Below are 21713 nucleotides of genomic sequence, written 5' to 3' on the forward strand. Positions count from 1 at the left end.
TCCCCATCCTCCCACCCATCACGTGTATCCTTTTGCCACTACCTGTTACTTCTGCATCTTTGCACTGATTTGCACTACAGGGTGGCTAGTGTGAGCTACTTGACATCCTGATCTAGTCCTATCTGTTACTGAAAAGGTCATGTTTCTGTGTGCTGGCCTGCATGTTTTGTCTGTGAGATTTTTGGAGAGAGAACTTATTATTGCCGTGGTTATCTGAGATGGAGGTTTCTAGAAGAACAAGAGTTGCCAGTGTTCAGGCTTGCTTTGTTGACTTTTCATCCAGAACCTTGGTTTCCCTGGTGACAATATTGTTGAGTCAGTTCTCATCATGGGGAATGTCACAAGATTTTTTTTTTTTAAGTTCTCAGTGTCTGAAACCACTTCTATTAGAAGAAAATATAATTGAAAAAAAACCTGCAAAATGAACCCCCCAAACAATTTCAACTGTTGAATCTGGAGAAGAACATTTTGAAAGTGTGAAGCCCTACAAGCTTAAACACATCTGTCAGAAAACAGGTAAAACAGTGTGTACATCAGGACTGGCTTGTTAAAACAATTGAAATATAATTTTCTTCCAAAGCATGGTAGTCCCTCCAGTTTTCTAGAGGATTCCTCATCTCCGTTTTCCTTGATTGATGTGGATGTTGCGGATTAGAGGTAGTAGTGCATTCTAATCAAATGGTTCAAGACCAGTATCATCTCTCCAGCAGTTACATGAATCTTTCCTGATCCCCTGCCTTCGGAGGCAGTGGCGGAGGCTCTGTTAGAAATGGAGTGGTGGCCTTGGAGGAAACTGGGTTGGTGTGATGCCTCAGAAGGCTTCTGGCAATGGGACTGTGTGGGTGACTCACTGCAAAGCTGCCAGTGGGGAGTCTTTGGCACAGGTGAAGTATTGGTTTTATTCATGCTTTAAAACATTGAATTTCGTAGAGTTTCACAAATATCCTTCAAAGAGAGGTCTGCCATGGGAAGTTAGATTCTCCTATTTCTGTTCTGTAGGCAGATCTATGGGTGGTATTGGTGGTGTGCAAGAGATTGATTTCCAGATCAAAAGTGTGGGCCCTGTTAAAAGTCACTCTTCCAGGAGTGGAAAGGTGTCAGCACACAGGTGTGCTGGGAAATGCAATGAGCTCTCTTTGCTGAGAGCAGGTGAAGCCCTTTTTTTTGTTTGTTTGTTTGTTTGTTTTCCAAAAGCCTTTCCTTTAGACAGGTACAATGCATCAGAACAGAGGAGTATCTGGCCTAGGACAGGCCAAATTTGTCAGGCAGCCTCAGGCCAGTCAGTAAGAAGTGCTCAGGGAAAGACAGTAACAAATGAGTGTATCCTCCTAACTCTCCAAAGTCTTGGCTTGGGAACTTGCTGAGATTGTGTTGAAATCATAGTGTCTGAAAAGCCTGTTGCATTATCAACACGTAATCTTCAAGCTTTGGGTGGCTACAGTTTCTTCCCGTTTGGCCATCTGGGGCTGACTCTGGGGTTTCCTGGGACTCCTGCTGGTGCCAAGCCTTTTAAAAATTGACCTAGCTTTTCCCCTCCTCCATTCCTGACTTGAGTATTTGGTAACAGCAGAGTTGGCAGTTTGGTGTGTTTGTGTGTGAGTAGTGTAGGTGTTCTGTTGACTTGTTCTTTTGAACTCCTGGATGAACACCATCTGGTTCTGATGCCTCATGGAAGAGTTAATTGTAATAAATTTATTAAGGTCTTTCACTGATAACAATTAAGATTTTTGCCATGTGAAGAGGTTCTGTCGATGTGGAAATCTCCCATAAATATAATGTTGTGAAAGCTGGCACAAGACTTTATTTAGTTCTCCTTCTTTCTCAAATGTTCTCCTTCCACAGTGGTCATCTTTTGGTGCTACTTTTGGGCAGGCTTCCTGATTTTGATGTGTTTGAGGAGTTTTGACTTAGTTTGTAAATTTGTTCCACAGCCTTTTTTGTGACCACATTATGGTTTTACTTTTGAAAGAATGATGTCTAGTTTTTGAGTTGGTTGGTGGTGTTATTAATATATATTTTTTTTTTTTTTTTTAACTTAACTGTGGTTCCTTTACTATGTTCGAAAAACTTTTGCTAATATTCTCTAGGCTTACACAGATCCTCTGATGCAGTGTCTTTACACAGTCTTAATGCCACTTGCAAGCATTTAATTTCCTTGGTTTTTCTTTTTAATTTCCTTTTAACAAGCTTCTTTCCTTCTAGGCAGTTCCCTCTTGGGAGTTAAATATTGCCATAATGCTTTGGTGGGTGTGTATTTTTTTATTTTTTTTTTTGTCACTGCTGCGAGGAAGCTGAATTTGAGTGCATTGCACAACTGTTCTGTAATATTGATTGTGGTCACACTGTGCTGCTCTAAGTCTAAATCACAAATTGTGCTGCCTCTTATAGGTTCTTCTCAGAAAAGAGTATTTATGGAATAAAAAAATGCAGTCTCTGCATCATCCCTGTCACGATGCTTATTTAGCCTGCAAGGGCATTGTCCAAATTTCTCACTGTTGTATTTTTTCTGCCTTTGTAGCATCTCTCTCTTTCTATCTGTTAACACTTTAGTTGACCTTCTAGGTTTGGTGGTCTCTGTCAATATTTGTGCTTACTTACGGAATTCTATAGAGCTTATGTATTCCTGTTGCTGACTCTTAGTTTTCTTTCAGGTGGAGATTCACAATTCTATCAATCACTCATTTACAGTTTTTGTGCTGATACCACAGTGATTATCTTCCTTCAGCAGACTCTTAATATATAACAGCTAAACTTAAATTAGGCATTGTTATTTTCCATTTCAAGATTTTGTGTACACTTATACCATTTTATTAGCCACTTGCTCATGGTTTTGTTTCCTGTTCTTGTATACACTTGAATATTATGTTGTTGTTAGGACTGGTCCTTGACAAAATTCAGGTGGTATTAGCCTTTAAAGAAGTAGTCATCTGAACAGTGAACTCTGCTGTAGTTGTTGATGTTCCTGATATTCTGTTTAAAAGTTACCCCAAAGCCTTCATAAAATAAAGTGCCAGCAGCCTGGTTCCTCAGGAGAGATTTTTGGAGATCAGGACAGTGTTTGTGTTTTGGGTGTGGGGGTGTTGAATGATATGCTGAATTTTGGGAACTAGAGCCTGCCTGTATAGGTCTTGGAGACCTTTCTGCCTGTACAAAGGTTGGAGGTACTAATTTCTATGCTGGTGAAGGGGACTGCACTGTGAACCCTAATGACTGATGGTCTCTGTAAGGAGAGTAGCACAGAGTGTTGCAGAACCAACCTTGTTTTTACATTGCTTTATTTTCCCAGCCCAGATGTGACAGGTGTGGAGAAGGGAGAAAAGTTATTTTTCCCTTGCTAAGGTATCTTCAAAGTTTCTGGTTAACTGGTTACAGTGTTGTCTGTTGGGCTGATGGTGATGTGAGCACTGTCCCGCTGAGAACCAGGCCAAAAATCTCCTTGTGAGTTGTAAAGTATATGCTGTATAATACTAATAATGTTGTTGAGAGCTTGTCTTTGTTGCTAAAAATAGTATGAATAATCTGGAATCTGTGAGTATCCTCCAAGAAATCTTGAGTTTTAGTCAAGTTGAGGGGCCTCACCTTTGTGCATGTTGCTCTGAAATATAAAATGTAGCTCCTATTGCTATAATTGCTGGTTTGGTGTTTTTAAAATTAATTTATTTAATTTAATTTGGTTTGGTTTTTTTCCTTTTTCTCTTTTATTTTCCCCTTCTGCCATCTAGTCCTTCTCAAAGGTTTAAAAACTCTCCTAATGGATTAAAGTGGTTCCTTTTCTGGGAAGAGAAGAGGGAGGAAAAAACATCCATTTCTGATTAGGAAAATTGTTCAGATTTTCTGAAAATACAACAGCAGTGTCCAAGAAAGCTGAGTAAGTCTGTGTCCTATTGGGTAAGTGGTGTCTATAGGACTTCCCAGTAAAGGATTCCTGAACTATTTGCCAAACAGATTCTCAATAACCTCTGCTAGGTATACATCAGATATATCCTTTTTCAGGAAGGAGAAGCTAGAGGGAGACCTGAAAAGAGTGAATCTTGACTGTCGTCCTGGAGAAACTTAGACCAGAGATCAGAATAAAGCATGGATCTCTCCTCCTTTCCTGTTCTTGTTTTGCTGTGGTTCAGCAGCTTGTGGGATTAGCATGTGATTGCAAAGAGCAGGAAGCCAAGAAGCACCTAGCACAGGAATCCAGCCCCATTATTCCAAGAATGAAATGGTAACAAGATGAAGGAGCAACTTCCAGGACTTCTTTGGTAAAGGGTGGAAGGGCACATGTGATAGGTAAGAGCTAGTACAACTCTTCCCTTGAATGGAAAGGAGCAGTGTTGAGGGTCTTTTCCTGGAAGCTTGAACCTTTGGGAATGCTAAGGAAATAGGAGTGAAACCCACTGTGGCTGTGCACTGGGCTGAGTTGGCACACCAGAGCTGCAGGCCCACACTTTGGCCACAAGCAGGGCAAAATAAACTCACTGCAGAGGCAAACAGGCTTCTGCCCTCTAGGAGCTATGCCTGTTAGCAGCTGTTTTTGGTGCAGTTGCCTTTTCTTTGCAGCTGCAGGCTTGTTTACCTTGTGCAGAGAAAGAGTGAGGCTGTGTAATTTAATGAAGATCAGAGCTTGACACTTCTAAGCGAGCTGACAGTTGTGCTCACTGGTAATCAGTGAGTCTCAGGGGTCAGCAGGCAGCACAGAGAAGGAGAACAGACCTACTCACTGTGGCGAGAGGCTGGGATAGGCCATGTCTCAACAAAGTTGAGCTCTGGCAAGTTTAGTCCTGTGTGAGAGACTCCATGTGCCATGTGGGTATTACGAAAGTTTAACCCTTCTAATGGTCTTCTAAATTTTCTCCTAATCTCTTTCAGTCCTTGACTTGTTATCTGGGACAGCACAACTTGTGTCTGTCTTCAGTCCATTTAATCAACCCCTGAATGTTTTCGTTCCTGGTAGTGCCCTGAACGTGTGTAATCTCTTGGTGACTTTTCCTTCTGGCTCCCTGTGATGTCCCAGAACCAAAAATGAACTTGGTATAGATGCTTTTTGCTGATCCTGACCCAGACTGTTCCAGGTCCAAGTGGAGGGCACTGGGATAACAGTGGAGGTCACAGGAGAAGTTTGGCCAAACATGGTTATAAGTTACTTGTTTGTAAGCTAAATAGGATGTCTGAGTCTAGCAGATAGCTCTGTTTGAAACGCAAGCATTCTTTCTGTCTCAAAATTCCACCAGCTGGATGGGAAAGGAGGAAGTTTGTGGAGAATTTTCTGAGACTGGAGAGCACAAGGTTGTTTGTGGTTTTTTTTATCCTAGCTACCAGATAATGGCACCTGAAACATTTGTTCTGTAATCTTGATCCTGGCCAGTGAATGGGTCTTCCAAAAGGATTCCAATGGTATCCCAGAAACATGGAGATATGACACAGAAGGCGTGCAGAAAGCAGAAGTTCTTGCTAGAAGGCAGCCCAGGCAACATGGCTGAGCTCATGGGTTAGAGGGCTCCTGCATCATTCTGCTCTGTATGCTCACATGCTGGGATGTGGTTTATGAGCAGCATAGTCCTTGCTTTTCTTAGTCCTTGCTTTCCCTACCTGTAGAATAATAGACCCTTTTTTCAGGGGCTATGTAGACACTGAGCACTGCAGCATCCTTTTTTTAGGACAGCAGTTGGCTAGTGGTGCTGTCTTGCTGCTGTTCAGTGAGGCATAAACAGTATCCTCTGCAGTCTGTTATTCTGGAACAATGGGTCATGGTGGTGCTAATTGATTCCTATTGATCTATTGTGTCCTACAAGGAAACAGTAAATGCAGTGGGCTTAATTTGACTATATTCTCATTTCCATGTTTTACATCCTCCTACCTCCTCTTTTAGAGTGATGAGGGCAGTGGCTTTATAGAGGCTGTATTGATGCAGCACGAATAACCACTGTGGGTGGGATTTCTTATGTGCTAGTCTATATTGGTTCCATTAGCACTGTTCTGGTACTGTTACTGCTTTTCTGTCTCCAGGCAAATCATATACCCTGCAAATGAGACACCTGGCATCTCTTTTTCTTTGGTGCCTTCTCAGTCCTTCCACCTATTGGAGGCTGTAGTGTGTGCCTTGTCACTGTCCACAACAGCAAACATAGGCTTAAATCAGGAAATAGCAAAAATTAGGGTGTTGCTAATTAGGGTGGGCAAAGTGGCTTCTGTATGTTCCTCTTGTGTTTAGAGTACATACAAATGTGCTGAGTGCACTTTGGCTCCCACTTTATGAAGAGAAGAGAGTGCTCCTAAGCACCAAAGCAGCTGATTCTTCTTTCTCCCATTTCCAAAAAACCTATTTCTTCTCTCCCATTTAATAGTGGCACTGAAGGTCTGTGCCACTGTCAGTCCCACTTATCAGTGTGGCAAAGCCTGTGCTGTTACAGCTCCTTGTCACTGTCCTGGAGAAACAGCTATGAAGTTAAAACTGTGTCTTCACTAAAGGGTGTGCTGTTGCTGCAGGAGCTCCTCAGCTGGACATGTAAGGCTCTTGGTGTAGTTGAGACCAGAGCTGCAGGGGTTTCTTCTTGTAGCCCTTCAGAGCCAGGCATTATATTCAGGGGCAGTTGCTAAGCCCCATCACAAAACCTTCATGTTTAGGATATGTGCTGTCAGTGCTGCCTCTGCTCTCAACCTTGATGTTTTTCTAGGTTATCCTAGTGGTCAGAGGGTGATCCTTGTCTTGGGAGGGGGCTGGTTAGGAAACAGTCTCATAAAGTGGCGGAACCAGATTAATATCGCGCTCATTAGGAGTGGGCAGGTTTCTGTCTTGGCCCTTGTGCTTGTCTGTCTGGAAAACAAACGGGTTCAACTCATTAACCCAGCAAATAATTATGGTGGGATTTGACAGTCTTTTTTTCTGCCAGTTTTAATGAGCAAAATTTGATTACTAGCTGATCAGGCCAGCACCAGAGCAGATGCAAGATAAGGGGTGTGATGTGTGTGTGGACAGGTACATACGTGCGTGGAAGAAGCAAGACCTCCACTTTGATGGAGGCAGGTATTAATTCTGCTCAGTTCTATTGTAAAACCTTGCCTTGAATATCCTGACAGTTGTGAGTGCAGTGGGGGGACATCTTTTACTGCTTAATTGCAATGAGAGTAGCTGGCTTTTATCTCTTAAGCATTGCGTGATAAATAAGATTTTCACCTTTGTTTTGAAATGAGATTAGGCTCAGTTGAGCTCTTACTGGGCATAAGAGGGCTGAGCTGTGGGGTCATGGCAATGTTGTGGTTCCATGTCACATCTCTGTGTATGTCCTCTCTCCTGCTCAGCTTGGCATTGCTGTGGGCTTTCTGGTCCCTCCAGTTCTGGTTCCCAATGTGGAGGATGTGGAGAAGCTGGCCTACCACATCAGCATCATGTTCTTCATGACAGCAGGCGTGGCAACAGCCCTATTCATCTTGGTCATCATAGGTAAGGGGGTGGGAGCATGCACATGAAACCAGGTGAGACTGAGAAGAATCACCCTGTGTGTGTGAGTGGCCTCTGTGCTAGGAAGTGGGCTGGGGAGGTCACACAGGGATGTGTCCTAGCACGCAGCTAATGGGGTCATGCAATGCTGTATCTTGCTGCCTCAGGCCCTTGATGAACAGCACATGTAGAAGGGACTACAGGAGGTTTTGTGTGAGTTTGCCAATTGTTCATTTTGTCCTTTGATTGCCTGCATAATAAAACTCTGGCATAAGTAAGTCCTTCAAAAGCCAGCAGAAATCTTCCAAGGGTCACATTAATCTTGCCTGCAAACACAGTGCTGGGCCTTGGGTTATGTCTGGGGCCTGACTACCTCTTAATGGTAGAGACAAAGAAGCAGGTTGAGTGGCATCACAGGAACAAGCTGTTCCCAGGAGAAAAAGCAGTAAACAATTATGAGTGGAGAGAAGGAAGCATTAAGGGGAGTAGCAGGACACCAGAGGTGCAATTCCCTGCTTAACATGTGAAGTGGAAGCCAGATCTTGAGCATGAAAGACTGGCATGCTCACTGGAGAGCAGAGCTTGTCTGCTGAGCTCTGTGTAATTATTATTTTTTTATAGACTCCTCTTGCCAGCCTTACATTGCCTAGTGGCTGAATCACATATAGACTTTAAAGAATCTGGGGCAGGGAACAGACAAGGTACAAAAATGGCTGTCTAGCACCTGCTACAGCAGTATCCCCTGTGAATGGGATTCCTGGATGCTACATTAATACTACCCAGGGACAGCAGATGGCTTAGCCAGCCTAAGAAGTGCTAGGTCTAAAATAAAGACTGGCATAGGTCATTTCTCCCTAGGCAGTGGGCACTGCAGGGCTCCAGGCCACCTTTGTGAGCTGGCTTTTCCCATCCCACTTTTGCATTTGTGACTCCATGCAACATTTCTGCAGCTGACTGTGGCCATCCTCCTGCAGACAAAGGCATTATTAGTCCTGAGAACTCTTTTGTTGCTGCCAGACACTGCCTACACAAAAAGCTAATTGAAGGCAAGGTGTTTCTCCAGTGGCAAGAGTTATTGTTGGAGAGACCCTGTTTCTGGATAAGTTTATGTGTGAAGATGAAAGCTTAAGGACAGTGGTGTGTTTTGTGTACTTGGTTTTACTAGCCCTTCTGCTGTCTGTCAAATGGCTCTACAAACAGTGTGCTCAGGCTCTCTGGTTGCACTGTTACAAACAGGTGTATTTTGTGTCTGGTTTCAGTCTTCAAGGAGAAGCCCCCACACCCTCCGAGCCGAGCTCAGGCCTTGATCCAGTCAAGACCACCAGAGGAGTATTCCTATGTGCAATCAATCCTCCGACTGCTCCGCAATACCAACTTTTTGCTGCTTATAGTCACTTATGGTAAGGTCTGGCCTTTCTTCTGTGCAGTTATCACTGCTAGACATGCTTATCTTCTCCCTGCCCATGCTCTGCTGGGGCAGCAACTGGTTTAGAGGAGCATTGGGATAGCTGTACTGCCACAGACCAGGAGTCATAGCCCAGTAATCTCCAGCAGTGGTTACAAGCAAATGCCTAGGGAAGAAAGAAGCAAGGCAAGGACACAGAGGACAATGTGCCCCCATTGCTGTTCTCCCAGTCTTTGACTGTTTACTGTTCAGGGGATTTCCTTATCCTGTTGTCTTTTTTTCTAGTCAATTAATTACCTGCAATGAACTAATCTAAATGCTTACCTAAGAAATACAGCTGTGTCTGAGTGCAAGTCACAGCACTGAGTGAAAGTCATTTCCCAAGGCAAGGATATGGCTGCCTGGCATCCTGGTGGAGGTCATGTGGAGCATGCAGATGTGCAGACTGTTTTGGATTCCTTGGCAGTCCCTATGAAGCAAATGGAAGGAAGGATGAGAGAATTTCTCCTTTTGCCATCTGCCCTTTGACATTAGCTTTGCTACTTGCTTTTCTTCAGCAGTCTTGGTCTACGTCTGAGGACAGTGTGATGTGTAGAATCTGCTCCTGATGCTGAACTGTCAAATGAAAAAGTATGTTTCTTGTTAGGAGAAAGGCCATTGCAGTCTGTGCTTGGCTGCCTCATAGGATATACTGTAGCCAGCTAGTCTGCAGGGAGTTCTGTCCCTGCTTCCTACCAGCTTGCTGTGGAAGCTCCTTAGGGGGAAAGTTAAATAGTTCTGGAAGTTCTGCTGTTCTGCCAGCAGTTGTACCTAAAGGACCTGGTGGATGAGTAACCATGTTGGAGAGTGAGATGGTAGCTTTGTACCTGCTGAGCGCTAATAGTCTTTAGAGTTGTTGAAATCTCTTCTCCCATCTCAGCACAGTAGTCTAGAAATGTCCCTCTTGGATTGCCCTTAAGTTCTACTGGTTTGTATTGCAGCTGATGGTGGTGGTGATTTTTTCTTTTTTTTTTTCCCTTCTCTGTCTCTTTTTTTTTTTTTTTTCCCTATAGTACCTAATGTCCTCTTAGAATGTGGAGATAGAAAACACTGTTAGGCAGACTGTGTCTAGAATCTGGGTAGGGTCATCTGCTCAGTACACACCCTTCAGGGAAAAGAAAGGGGAAAGCATTTGTTCTAACAGGCATAAATCCTGGAGGAGGGAAGGGCTTGCAGTACAAAGAGCATGTTAAGAATCTGAGCTCCTTGGGATAATTCTCTTCTGGCAGACACAAACAATGTGGAAAGGCTGTTCAGTGGCTCATAACTCAGTCTCTCTTCCTGCTGGTCTGTGCATTTATTCTGTTCCTCTCTGTGTCAGCCTCATGACAATCTCCAGATTGACTTGAGATGGTGACTGTTACTCAGAGAGGGAACTATGCAGTGAAACTTTTTTTTTTTTTTTTTAATTAGTCTGGTTTTAAGATGGGGACAGTTTTTCCTACTCAAGTCAAAAGTTATGTTGGCCAAGAATTAAGACATCTGCAGCCACATGAGTGCAACTGAGTCACCCTCCCTAGCCAACAAAAAGATACCTGTAGCCTCTCTTAGCTTTTGTATTAGCATACTGTGTGTCAGGGGAGAGAGAAGGAAACCTGCTGCTTGTTCCTGCTGTAGAAAGAATGAGAGCCTTTACATGATGCCAGGTCAGAACAGGTCTGCAGACCTCTAAGGTTTTGATATGACCAACAGCTGCCAACTGCTTTCCTGTGGTAAGACTTGCCATGCTGGACACATTGGTAGGACTACAGCATGTTAGTGCTAGTGAACTGTTTTTCAGAGGAACCTACAAGCAGCCTTTACCCAAGCGCTGCTGATGTTGCTTCTGTAAAGCTGAGGCATAATATGGAGTAGATATTAAGAAACTCTGAGTTTATTGGGTTGGGCTTTGTGCTGGAGAGCTTGTTGCTTCTGGGAGGCAGTAAGCAGCAAGAGGGTGAGAAAGTCTGTGAAAGGCTAATAAAGAGGGAATGATGAGACAGCCCCAAAGAATTAGCATTTGGAAAGGTTCACGGGGCAGTGAGGAGGAGACGGGAACATTATCCTGGAGGATGACAAGAGTGAAGAAGAGGGAGACCAGTAGTCTGGTGTGCAGGCAGTAGGCTGCTTAGCTATAGAAGACTGGTTCTACTCTGAGGCTTAATAAGGGCCCCTTTCTGGCCTCTGCAAAATAGAGGAGACACTGTGAGGTCTCAAAAATATTCTTCTACAGCACATTATAAGCAAACCATGGTAACTAGCTAATGAATCAACTGGGTCTGGACCTTCAGATGTCCCGTTCTCAGCTACTCATTCAGTTTTTTGTCACAGCATAGGCAAATGGGCACTGCCCCACTGGAAAAAACCCTTGCCTGTTTCATGGCATTGAAACAATTGTTATTAGCAGAGAAACTTCACTGAGCAATTGTGACATGTGAAATGCCTATAACTTTCGCCAGCCTTCACAAATGCAAATTCAGCACATTGTCTTGATTCTTAACATATTTTGTCTGACTCTGGTGCCAAGTGTTGCTGCCAACTGCATCACTTTCTGCCCAGTGTGGGAGCAGGGGCCCTTCTTTCTCTTGGAAATGGCATGCATCACAGAGCTGCTGTGAAGCTAACACACTGACAATATCAGCTACCAGAGCAGTGTCTGGCTGTCCTGACAAGGCAGCTGTCCTCTTGGTTGGGAGAGAAGTAGAGGTATACAAATGACTGGTCTATGTTTATGCCCAGCTTTGAAGTGAAGCAGTTGTGGGTAGAGGGATGGTGCTGATCTACCACACTCCAGTGTCCTGGTATTGCAGTTTGTGATGTCTCCTAGTGGGCAGTGTGCTCGAGAGGTGGAGGTAGGATGAATCTGAATTAGGCTCTTGTGGGCTGTTTTGCCATAGCCAGGTGTTGCAAAGAGCCAGCTTTCCAGGCTGGAGGGCACCTCCTTGCTGTGGCATTCCCGTTATTCTCCCCCTCTCTAGCTGCTGGCCCTGCTGGAGCTTCCAGCTTTTCAAAGTAACTCTTGGAAAGGATTGTGTGGATTCTCACTGCCTAAAAAGCATGTCACTCAGTTTACTAGCTGCTTCTGTAACCTCCTGATACAGGTTTTTGGAGCAGGGAGCATTGTCACAGGCAATTGACTTTTCTGGGATCACTTGCATAAGATTCTTCATCTGTTCTCTGTGCCATGAAGCTCTGGAGTGATTTCTGCTTAACATTGTCAAAGATGGTGTGTGAAGGAAGTGTGATGTCCCCTCCAGCTTCCAATCTTGTGGCATCTTAAAGTGAGCAGTGGAGAAGTGGGCTAGGCACAGGATTGCTGAGTACTTCAGGGTCAGGAGATGGAAGACTTCAGGGTTAGGGAAGCTCAGGATTTTATTCCCCATTTGTCAAAGCTCTTCCTGCCAAACTGCATTTCTGCATCATGTATGTTTGTGCTTTTAGCTGAGGCTGAAAGAAGAAAAGTAGCAAGTGGGAACTTGACATGTACCAGTTCTGTCAGGTTTTCAGGCATCTGTGCCGGAGTTTTTAAGCCCATGCCTCCCTATGGATATGTGAGCTGCAGTGATGAAATCTGTGTACCCGTCCCTCCCCACATCAGGGTCACTGAAGCCTTGAAGAGAAACTAATTGCAAATGTAAATGACTTTCTGAGAAGAAAGTTGTGCTGACTGTTGCAGACCTCATCCACTTGGGGAAGGTTTCTCAGTATCGCCCAAGGTGAGAATGCAGCCGTTGTGGTACTGCTGCTCCAGTGCCTGTGTGGATGTTCTTGTCTACCATAAGCAAAGCTTTTATATTTTGCACCCTTGGGAAGGTGTTTAATTCAACCAGAGTTGCGTGTAAGCTAGAGCTGAGTGTCTGAATGGGGCTTGACCAGTATCACTCTAACGGTTTCCATTCTCAACTTGGGTGATACTGAGAAACCTTCACCAGGTGGCTGATGCCTGTAACAGTTACTCTAACTTCCCTTTCAGAAAGACAATGACTTTCACAGTTTGGTTTTTTTCAGGCTTCAGTGATATCTTTTTAAAATGCAAGACTCTTCCCATGCAGACACGCACACCAGGTGCTGGGGGGAAGTGTTTTCTTGATTCACCATCAGCTCTGCTCCTACTTGCCTTCTGGTGTTTCTTGGCTTGCAGAGAATGTTTTTTACTGGCTCTCAGCAGGAAGAGTGCTATCAGGCTCTTCTCTGGGACGAAGTAACACAGGTCAATGGCATTAGTGTTAATAGAATCCCAGGTCCTTCTTTAAGATGTGATGCTCAGACAGGTGCTTTTCTAGTATTTTACCTTGGCTTGGAGGAGAAAAGTATAATGCTAAAAATGGATCTGGCTGTGTCAAAGGGTTAAGACCCTATGAAGGACTTGCAAGACCTTGCAGTACTAGAGATGTGCACAGCCCTTCCTCTAGGTGCTAGGACAAGAACTATCCTGAAACTCCAAGGTGCTTCCTCTGGCATGCTGAGATCTGGCTGTGCTTTGTCTGCCTTTCTTTCAGTAACCTGTATCTAGCCAGTCTGGATGACTCTCCTGAGATTCTGCAGCCTTGTTATGGATTGCTGCTCCAAAAGATCTATCTCTACATTTCTGCTCTTTCACTACCCAGCAGGAAAGTAGCAGGCTCTGAATGTGCTGCATTTTTATCCCCCTCTCAGGTCTGAACACAGGTTGTTTCTATGCCCTGTCCACTCTGCTGAACCGCATGGTGATCCATCATTACCCAGTAAGTGCATCCAACCCTCATGGCCCTCTGATGCTTGCTGTTGTCCAGCACTGGTTGCCAAAGGAGAGTTTGTGAGAAATGCAATGGCACAGCACTTCTGGCTACCTCTGGCACAAGCTGGCTGGCTGGCAGGCAAGCATTGATTAATTTATTTCTTTACACCACCCTGTGCAAAAGCTGGGGAGCTCTAGCAAAGACAGCTCCTTTACACCCTAAATGAGAGCATTTCCTCCTGATAAATTCTTCCAGCAATTGCCTCTGCCCTGTTCCTGACACTGATTTCTACTGGGACATCTGTACCAGGAGGCTGCCCACACTTGTGCTCTGGTGGCAGAAGGGAGGAAAGGCTCAGTAACTGAGCTACTGTAGAGCTGGCTGCTGGGGCTGTGTGCCAGGGACCTCCTTTCTGTGCTGCCTTATAGTGGGTCCCAATGTTTCTTGGTCAGTCTGGTCCAAATCGTAACATCAGACAGCAACCTTTATTTGGTTTATGCTGACTCCTTGTGGAGTGTCTGTTCATGCTGGCCAGTGATCTCCTTTTTCTTTGGGATGGCTCAGAGAGAAATGCCAAATCAGTTTTTTTTTCCTCAGCCAGAATAAGGCAATGCATTGGCTCATAGTGGATCCAAAAGTGTTCTTGCAAAGGCTAGTTCTGGTTAGTGTGTTACCAGCAGAAGACATGTATGGGACACTAATTTTGGGGTCTTTTCCTCCTCATGTTCTCTGCATTTTGCTTCTTGTTGGCTCTGACTTGGCTCCTGCATTTGTGTGAGTGTCTGTGTGTCTCACCACAGGGGGAGGAGGTGAATGCTGGCAGGATTGGACTCACCATTATACTGTCGGGGATGATTGGGGCTCTGATTTCCGGCATCTGGTTGGACAGAACCAAAACCTACAAGTAAGTCCCTTGTTTGCCTCTTGTGCCCAAGTGACTGTGCTTTTCCCCCATACTGTGGAAGGAGCAACCCTGTGCAGTTGCAATTCCACAGTCCAGGGACTGAATCATTGGGAGGATCTGTAGGAAAAAAATATGGTTCAAAATCCAGTTAGTCTAAAGTGAAGTTTGGAGCTGTGTGTTAGTCTCCACTGGGACCAACCAAGGTCTTGTTCTGGTGATCCCATGGGAGCATAGGGAGAGGATGAGATGGCCCAGCAGCTGCTTTGTCAGGGATGAGAGAGTTCTTGGCACAAGCAGAATTAAGACTGTACCAGACCATTTCTCAGCCCTTGCAAGCCAGCTTCTGAGAGTCTTTGTCCAGCTTAATGAAAGGCACATTGAATCTGGTGCCCAGAGGCATTGTGTGAGGGCATGTTGCTGTATTTAGGGCAGGAATGAGGGGTATTAGGGTTGCGGGAGGATGATTCTGGGTTTGCTGCCTGGTGGGTTGGGAATGCAGAATCTGGCCAGCATACTCTGCCATCTGCAAAGGAACAGCTGAGAGTCTTTGGGTATCTGCAGCTCCCAGACCTTAGGAACTCAGATGTCGCTGACAGACCTCTGTAGGGTGTCCCATGAGGTGGAGAGTGCCCCTCCTGACTTATGCTTGGATCCATGTAATCAGCTCTTCAGTTTCCCTGCCAGCTTTGAGAACTGTTCTATAAACTGTTATCTGAGCAGGTTGAGTGGAGTGAGAGGGGGCTTTACTGGTGATTTGCAGGTGATGAGCTGAAAGCGACTTCAGAGTCCTTTTCCTTGCAGCAGTTTTTTACCTGGTGGAGTCCCACTGCCATTACTCTACCTGGTATCTTGGGCCAGAAAAGCATGTTCTCATTATGGGCAACTTAGATGAATCTGGCTGGCTGTGGGCTTGCAGCTTCTGAAGTGGCCTTTGGCCCTAGCTGTCAAGTACAGGGGTCTAAAATGGAGAGGAAATGGGCTTCTCTAATGTGAAAGAATGGTAGCTGAGGACTCCTGGGGGTGCTGGCAAAAAGGAGCAGATGACTAATACAGAGAACGGCAGGTCACTTGCTGCTGTTTCTAGATTGTTCTGTGTTGCTGTGTAGTTCTCATTTGGCAGTCCTGGGAGATAGAAACACAGCCATTAGGAACTGCACTAGCTAACTGTGCAGTGTAACCTGTGTCTCTTCCCAGCCTGGGGCTAGTGGTAGGGTAGCCTCAACTGGCACTGCTGGAGCCAGTGGTCTTCCTGATTCTCCCTAGGTGGAGTAGTACAGTTGCAGCATGAAGACTGAAGAGCTTTATAGCTCATCAGGCAGAGCTGGGACTTGAAATTTGGCAGAATGGGAGAGGGGGAAAAAAATAAATCCTGGATTTGTTCCACAGTCCCTGCTTGCTTGGAGGGACCACGTAGGTGGGCAAAGCTGGCTGAGAGTGCAGAAAAATAGGGCTATGCTACCCATGGAATTTATCCCACAGACCCGGAGACTGTCTGGTGATAGATTTACTCTTAGGTGAGGAGAAACATTGCTAAGAATTTATTCTCCACTGCAGCCCACAAAGTGGATTTCTGTGGAACTAGCAAAATTTTTGAGTGTTATAGAGTCTTTATTTAGCCCCATTTAAAAGCTGATTTAAAAAACCTGTCAAGATGCCAGATGTTCTAGGTGGGTTCCCTCCCCTTCCTTCTGCTGCTCAGATAGTGTAAGGAATGAAATTGTAAGCACATGAAAATCAGGAAGGAAAGATGTCAAGTCCTTTTTTTAGTCAGCTTGCAGAGAGAGGGAAGCAAATGAATGGGATCCAGCTGTGATTGAAGGGAGCAGGGTGAGGTTAATAACTGAAGGAATTGCAGAGCTCTACATGCTTGTTTGATCTTTACTGTTCCATCAGCAGTTCCTTGAAAGGGTGAGGCTGTGCTAAGTCAGGCTTTCCCCATCTGTCATTCTCAGGCAGCAAATGGCCTTGCATTCTTGCTTTTATTTGGCAGGCAAGTCCCTGCAGCAGCCCCGGCACTGGTTTTATTTTTGGAATTAGCAGGCATAGATTCGGCCGATACAAAAGCCCGAGTTATGTTGTGACAAGTGAGCTGTCCCAGAACTGAGGCTGCCTCTGGTGGGATGGCTTGTTGAGAACAGCCCACCTCTTTGAAAGAACACACATTTTGACATAAAATTAAATGGGGCTCTGTATACATCCTTCATGTTCCTGGCTCAGTGGAGAGATGGGGTTGTGACACCTGGAGACTGCTGGGTGTATTGGTATTTGCTGGGGAGTCTGGCTCAGAATCAGGGGTTTGGGGACTGGATTAATCAGCACTTCTCTTTGACTATGCTTTGCTTTTAAGGGCAGTGTTCACATGGCCTTGGGTCCAGCAGGTTCCAGACAGCTATCTGCTGTCATTGCTGTGTCTCTGTAAGACAAGATGTCAGAAGTGTCCGTCTCTCTTCATGGACTAGGCAGAGGGCTCTGAGTGGTGTTTTAAACTTACGTCTGTGCAGGCCCAAAATGCATTCAGATTTGGGGGAGAGAGGATAGACTTGGATTACTGGAGAATGGGGTGGTTGGATCTTTTCCACTGAAAGGTGAATGCCCTCTCAGCCTAGCCTGCCCTGAAGTTTGGGTCTTCTTGTTGTAGCCCTCTTCTGGGTTGGTCCTTGTGCAGAGAGTATGTGTTCACTCTGTCCTGCTGTATGTTTTATATAAATAATTTACCAAGGCTGTCCTTTTTTGTGACCTTCATACAGGAAAAAGGTGGTATAAAACAGAGTGCCGAAGGACTAAGGGGGTGGTGAAAATGAAACCAACCCTCTCCAATTCTTCCCTTCTTCAGCATCTGACACCTCAGTGGTTTCAGCAATGAGAGTATAGGGACAATGCCTTTGCTCAGAGTCTTGTGCAGTCTGGAATGTGCTGTCCTCATGGCAAAGCCTGTGGAAGCCAGCTGTCATCCCAGTCTGTACAGCAGAGCACTCAGGAGCTGCACACAACATCCCAGTGAGCAGTTAAAACACTGGCATGTGGCTGTAGCCTCTTTCCGCCCCTTGTTCATTTGCTGCTTCAGATGTTGCTTGACTCCAGTGTTTTTGCAGCTCTAATCCCCTGTGAGTCTGTTCCCATCCCTTTGGCTTTCTTTGTCCAAGTGACCTTGTGAGACACGGCTGGGCTGGGTCATGCCTGTTCCTTACTCCAGGGCTTCCTCTGGGGTTGGCTAAACAGCAAGGAGTTGTGCTCTCCATTTCAGTCCCATTCCATGCTTGTGCTGGCCCTGGCTGGTTTTTCCTCTAAGGTCTCTCGTACAGTCCCTTGCGTGAACTCTTTAATCTACCTCTTCAGAGGGTAGAGAATGTGGCTGGGGAGGGCAGATCAGATGAATTTTAGGGCAGCTTAAGTTCACCTAAGTGACAAGCATGTCAGCTCCTTCACAGATCTCCCTCTGGGTCTGCTGCAGAGACTTGGTAGCTGGTGCCTTCATAGCACTGTTTCCACATGGGTGCGCTGGGCTTCCTTCCCACACCCCAGAGCATGGGGGTAGGTTAACCCCAGTTGTACTAAGGTGATACAGCAGGACACACAACTTTCAGCCTGCACTCATTGCACTAGTCAGCCTGTTAGGGAAACTGGTGATACCTGTTCCAGACAATGATAATTATCAGGCCCTGTAGGGCCATCATGGGAACAGGTTGCTAATGCAATAACCATCAGAATGCTGTGTGAGTATCCTCTGTGAATCTGCTTCTCCTTTCTGTTTTTATCTCTCCCATAAGATATTTATGGCTATGATAAGAGGATTACCAAGCAAAACTGGGCATTATTCCATGCCCTGGTGTCCCTTGTCCTCTAGTGAACATGGTGACAAAGGCCACTTACTGAGAAACGATCTGTTTTTGTGGCTTTCCCTAGGGCTTTCTTTGTTTTTCTGTGCAGCAGTGTCTACCTGTGTCTCAATTAAACCCTTTTCAAAATTTTGGATCTTGCTTGGACTGCTGGGCACTACATCTCATTTTTTGTCCTCAGTGGTGTGCTCAGGGTATGCTGAAGTCTGGTTTAGCAGAAGTCTGCTTGAGTGCTTGAGGCTGTTTCCTGCAGTAGGAATTGCATTCAGGGCTGTCTGTTCAAATCCAACTAGGGACTGTGGCAAGCAGGCAGCCCGCAGTGCATGGCTTCAGGGCACTTCTTGGTGTGTGATTTTCACAGCATTCAAGGCAATTTGTTTTGCCCTGCTGGAGCCTAATGATTCAGGGAGGTCAGTGAGGAATGCTCATAGTCTCCTAGAGCTAACTAATGTGTGGTAGATGAGGTACCCATGGCAAGATTAAAGAGTTTTCTCCATTTTATCCTCCACTTAGTTCTGCTGTGCCAATGGAAGACACCTGCAAGAGCTGCCCGCTTCTTTGAGCCTGCCTGCTCCAGTTCTTAGTGGAGGGCTCCATTATTCTGGGAATTTTTTCCTTGCATCTGGACTAATGAAGCAGCATCAATGTGAAACAAAGGCTTGACCACATCTGATCAATAACTCAATCATCACCTTTGCCTGGAGATGAAGGGCAAAGTGCAACTGTTAGCAACTGTCACAACAGAGTGAATCAGATACAAATGACTTAGAATACTAGAATCAAAAGCCTAGGAAATTTGGAGAGATTTTGTGGGACTATTCTAAAGAGTTTTGCACTGACACCAAAACTGCCTGTGGGGAGAAAAAAATAATTAAAAAAACATTCCAAGTGTCCCTCTTGTCTGAGAGTAAGGTTCTCAGGGCCACAGCCATCTCTTGAAGGCCTGCACTGTGTTTTAGCACTGACTGCTGTGTAGTTTGGACACTCCTGTTTATGGAAGAAGCACCCAGTTCAGACTTGGTCTATGCAGCCCAGGAAGCTGTAATTCTAGCCTGGAGCCCCCTCTCCTCGTTGGCACTTTTCCTCTATGGCTGCTTGTCAAGGGATGGGAGGCATAAGAACTCATGGGAGATACCTGAGGAACCAATATTAAGCAGAAAAAGGCCTTTACCTGCTTCGTTTTCATTTTCTGGGGCTGCTCTTCAACTTCTGTGTTAGTCTTTAAAGTTGTCTTCTGCAGCCTCTAGGCTGTATGCTGGCCATATAGCAGCTCTCCGTAATGGGTTATAACAGAAGTAATCAGCCCCTTTATGCTGCCTTCACAGATAACTTTTTTCCTCCGTGAATGCATTGGAAAGAACATATTCTAGAAATGATACAGCATTGGAGGTTAAGGAATTTGCCTACCTCTTTGACACAAAATAAGATGCAAACAACACCAAAATGTTGTTTAGTCTTTCAGTACATTCAACATGAACCTTTCTAAGCATGAATCAATAGTTGAGGTCTGAAATTAGCTTCTCAAGCCTGTATTTGGTTAAGAATTGTTGTGTAAGCATGAGCCCCACTGAGATCAGTCATTGCAGTGAGAGAGGATACAACCTTAGCTGGAACATTCTGGTTTTATTGGTAGTAATACAGTGTACTGGAAACATTTTATTACACAATATAGTATTGTCTGCCCGTTTGGGGCTGGATTTTTGACAGTGGTCATTTGCATGAAAAAGAAAAAACAAAAAGTGAAAATAGTTTGAGGTTTAGTTTATTTAGCAGAATTCTAGGAACTGATACCAAGCGCATTCTTTAATGGATTAAGTAGTAAAAAGCACATAAGTAGCTTGTGGTTATGCATTTAACTTCTTCCTAAAAGATGTTAGCCAAAATGTATTGTCAAGTCTGGTAACTGTTCTGCTTTCAAGATCTTAAATAAATTTCAGTCAGGTAAAGGATTCACCTCCCTTCTCTCCATCCTTCCCCTCCCTCTCCTCCTCTATGTTCTGTGAAGGCCTACTTCCTACCTCCTGTTCTAGAAAGAGCCTTGTTTATTGAATGTGGGAAGGGTTTTCTTGGTGTCTAGTCAGGGATGACAATTGCTAACATTTCAGTTCTGGTAAAGCTGACCTGGGCTGCTGCTTGTGTCTCGCAGAACTGAGCCCACTGATGTTCCTCAGCATGGCTGGGCTGCAGGTCCAGCTGTTCCCAGGATCTGCCTGACATTGTTCCTAGGCACAGGGGGGGTCTCTTTGTCCCTTCTGCTCAGAGATAAGGGCTCATGGTTCTGCCACCATTGGCTGTGGAACTGGCACTAGCCCTGCTAAATGCTCCTGTGGCTTGAGGGTGAGGCTGTGAGGGCAACCTGGCTTGCACTTCATTTCTCAAGGTACAGTAGGAAGTTTAAACACAGAAAGAAGCAGCAATGAAAGGGATTTTGGATAGCACTGAAAAATACAGGTTTGTAACAGTGCAGCAGTGTTGCCACCTCTTTCCTTTGCTTTCCTCAATCTCCTTGGCTCCTTCTTATAAGTAAGTGTGTCCAACTGGTTATAGCACAGAGAGTTCCCAAGAAAAAGTTAATGATCTTTTTATTTGGCTCTTGTTCTCCCCCTTGAGGCATGTACCATCCATGACCAGGGAACTGTCAGCCCATGGTAGGATCTGAGCTTCTTAACTGCCTCATAGGTGCTTCCTTATAGATGTCATACCACCCCCACAGGGAGCAAAGCCCTCAGTCATGAGTTAGGGATACTAAAACTCCTAGGTCCTGTTCTTGCTTCTCCTGCTGCTCTCTTGTGTGTGCAGGCCCTTCTGTTCTCTCTGTTGGTCCAGTTCCTCTATCTGATGTAAACTTGTCAGAAAGTTGTACAACCTTTCTTATTGTTTGTTTTTTTTTTTTCTAGACCACATGCTGCAAACTATACTGGGATCAATGGGTGAAAAGGAGGACTGGATTAAATAATACTTTGGCTCTGCTTTTTCTTGCAGACAGACAACAATGGTCGTCTATATCATGTCTCTGGTGGGAATGATAATCTACACCTTCACTCTGAGCCTAGGACACCTCTGGGTGGTGTTTGTGACTGCAGGCATGCTGGGGTAAGTCTGTGTGCAGGCTGCTTTCCTCCATGTGAGCTGTGAGGGGATAAGCAAAGCTCATGGCACAGGAGTGTGTATGTGGCTCCTGCATGGATTAGGGACAAAAATATCTACTCTTCCCATCTCTCTCTTATACATGTTTCATTAGAGTCAGGGACTTTAGTGTGGCCCTGCTCAGCTGCAGCTGCCTTAAATGTTCCAGGTAATAAAATGAAAACACTTGGGAAGTAAGTGGTACCACAGCCCCATAGATGACCAATGGGCAGTAATGATTGAGTTACCTTTATCTCATTGTTAATTTTTTGTGTTACAA

General features: G+C 45.1%; 1 protein-coding gene across 9 annotated transcripts in view; it reads left to right on the plus strand.

Annotated features, from left to right (window-relative positions):
- FLVCR2 (FLVCR heme transporter 2) overlaps positions 1 to 21713 on the plus strand; it is a 38760-nt gene that overhangs the window by 6770 nt on the left and 10277 nt on the right. For all 9 annotated transcript variants that reach the window (XM_051621800.1, XM_051621802.1, XM_051621799.1 and 6 more), the window contains exons 2-6: positions 7288 to 7429; positions 8686 to 8826; positions 13506 to 13573; positions 14368 to 14471; positions 21290 to 21400. In XM_051621800.1, the coding sequence (XP_051477760.1) occupies positions 7288 to 7429; positions 8686 to 8826; positions 13506 to 13573; positions 14368 to 14471; positions 21290 to 21400 (566 nt within the window). The remainder of the gene's footprint in view (positions 1 to 7287; positions 7430 to 8685; positions 8827 to 13505; positions 13574 to 14367; positions 14472 to 21289; positions 21401 to 21713) is intronic.

The sequence above is a fragment of the Apus apus genome, chromosome 5, assembly GCF_020740795.1.
Source record: "Apus apus isolate bApuApu2 chromosome 5, bApuApu2.pri.cur, whole genome shotgun sequence".
NCBI lineage: Eukaryota > Metazoa > Chordata > Aves > Apodiformes > Apodidae > Apus > Apus apus.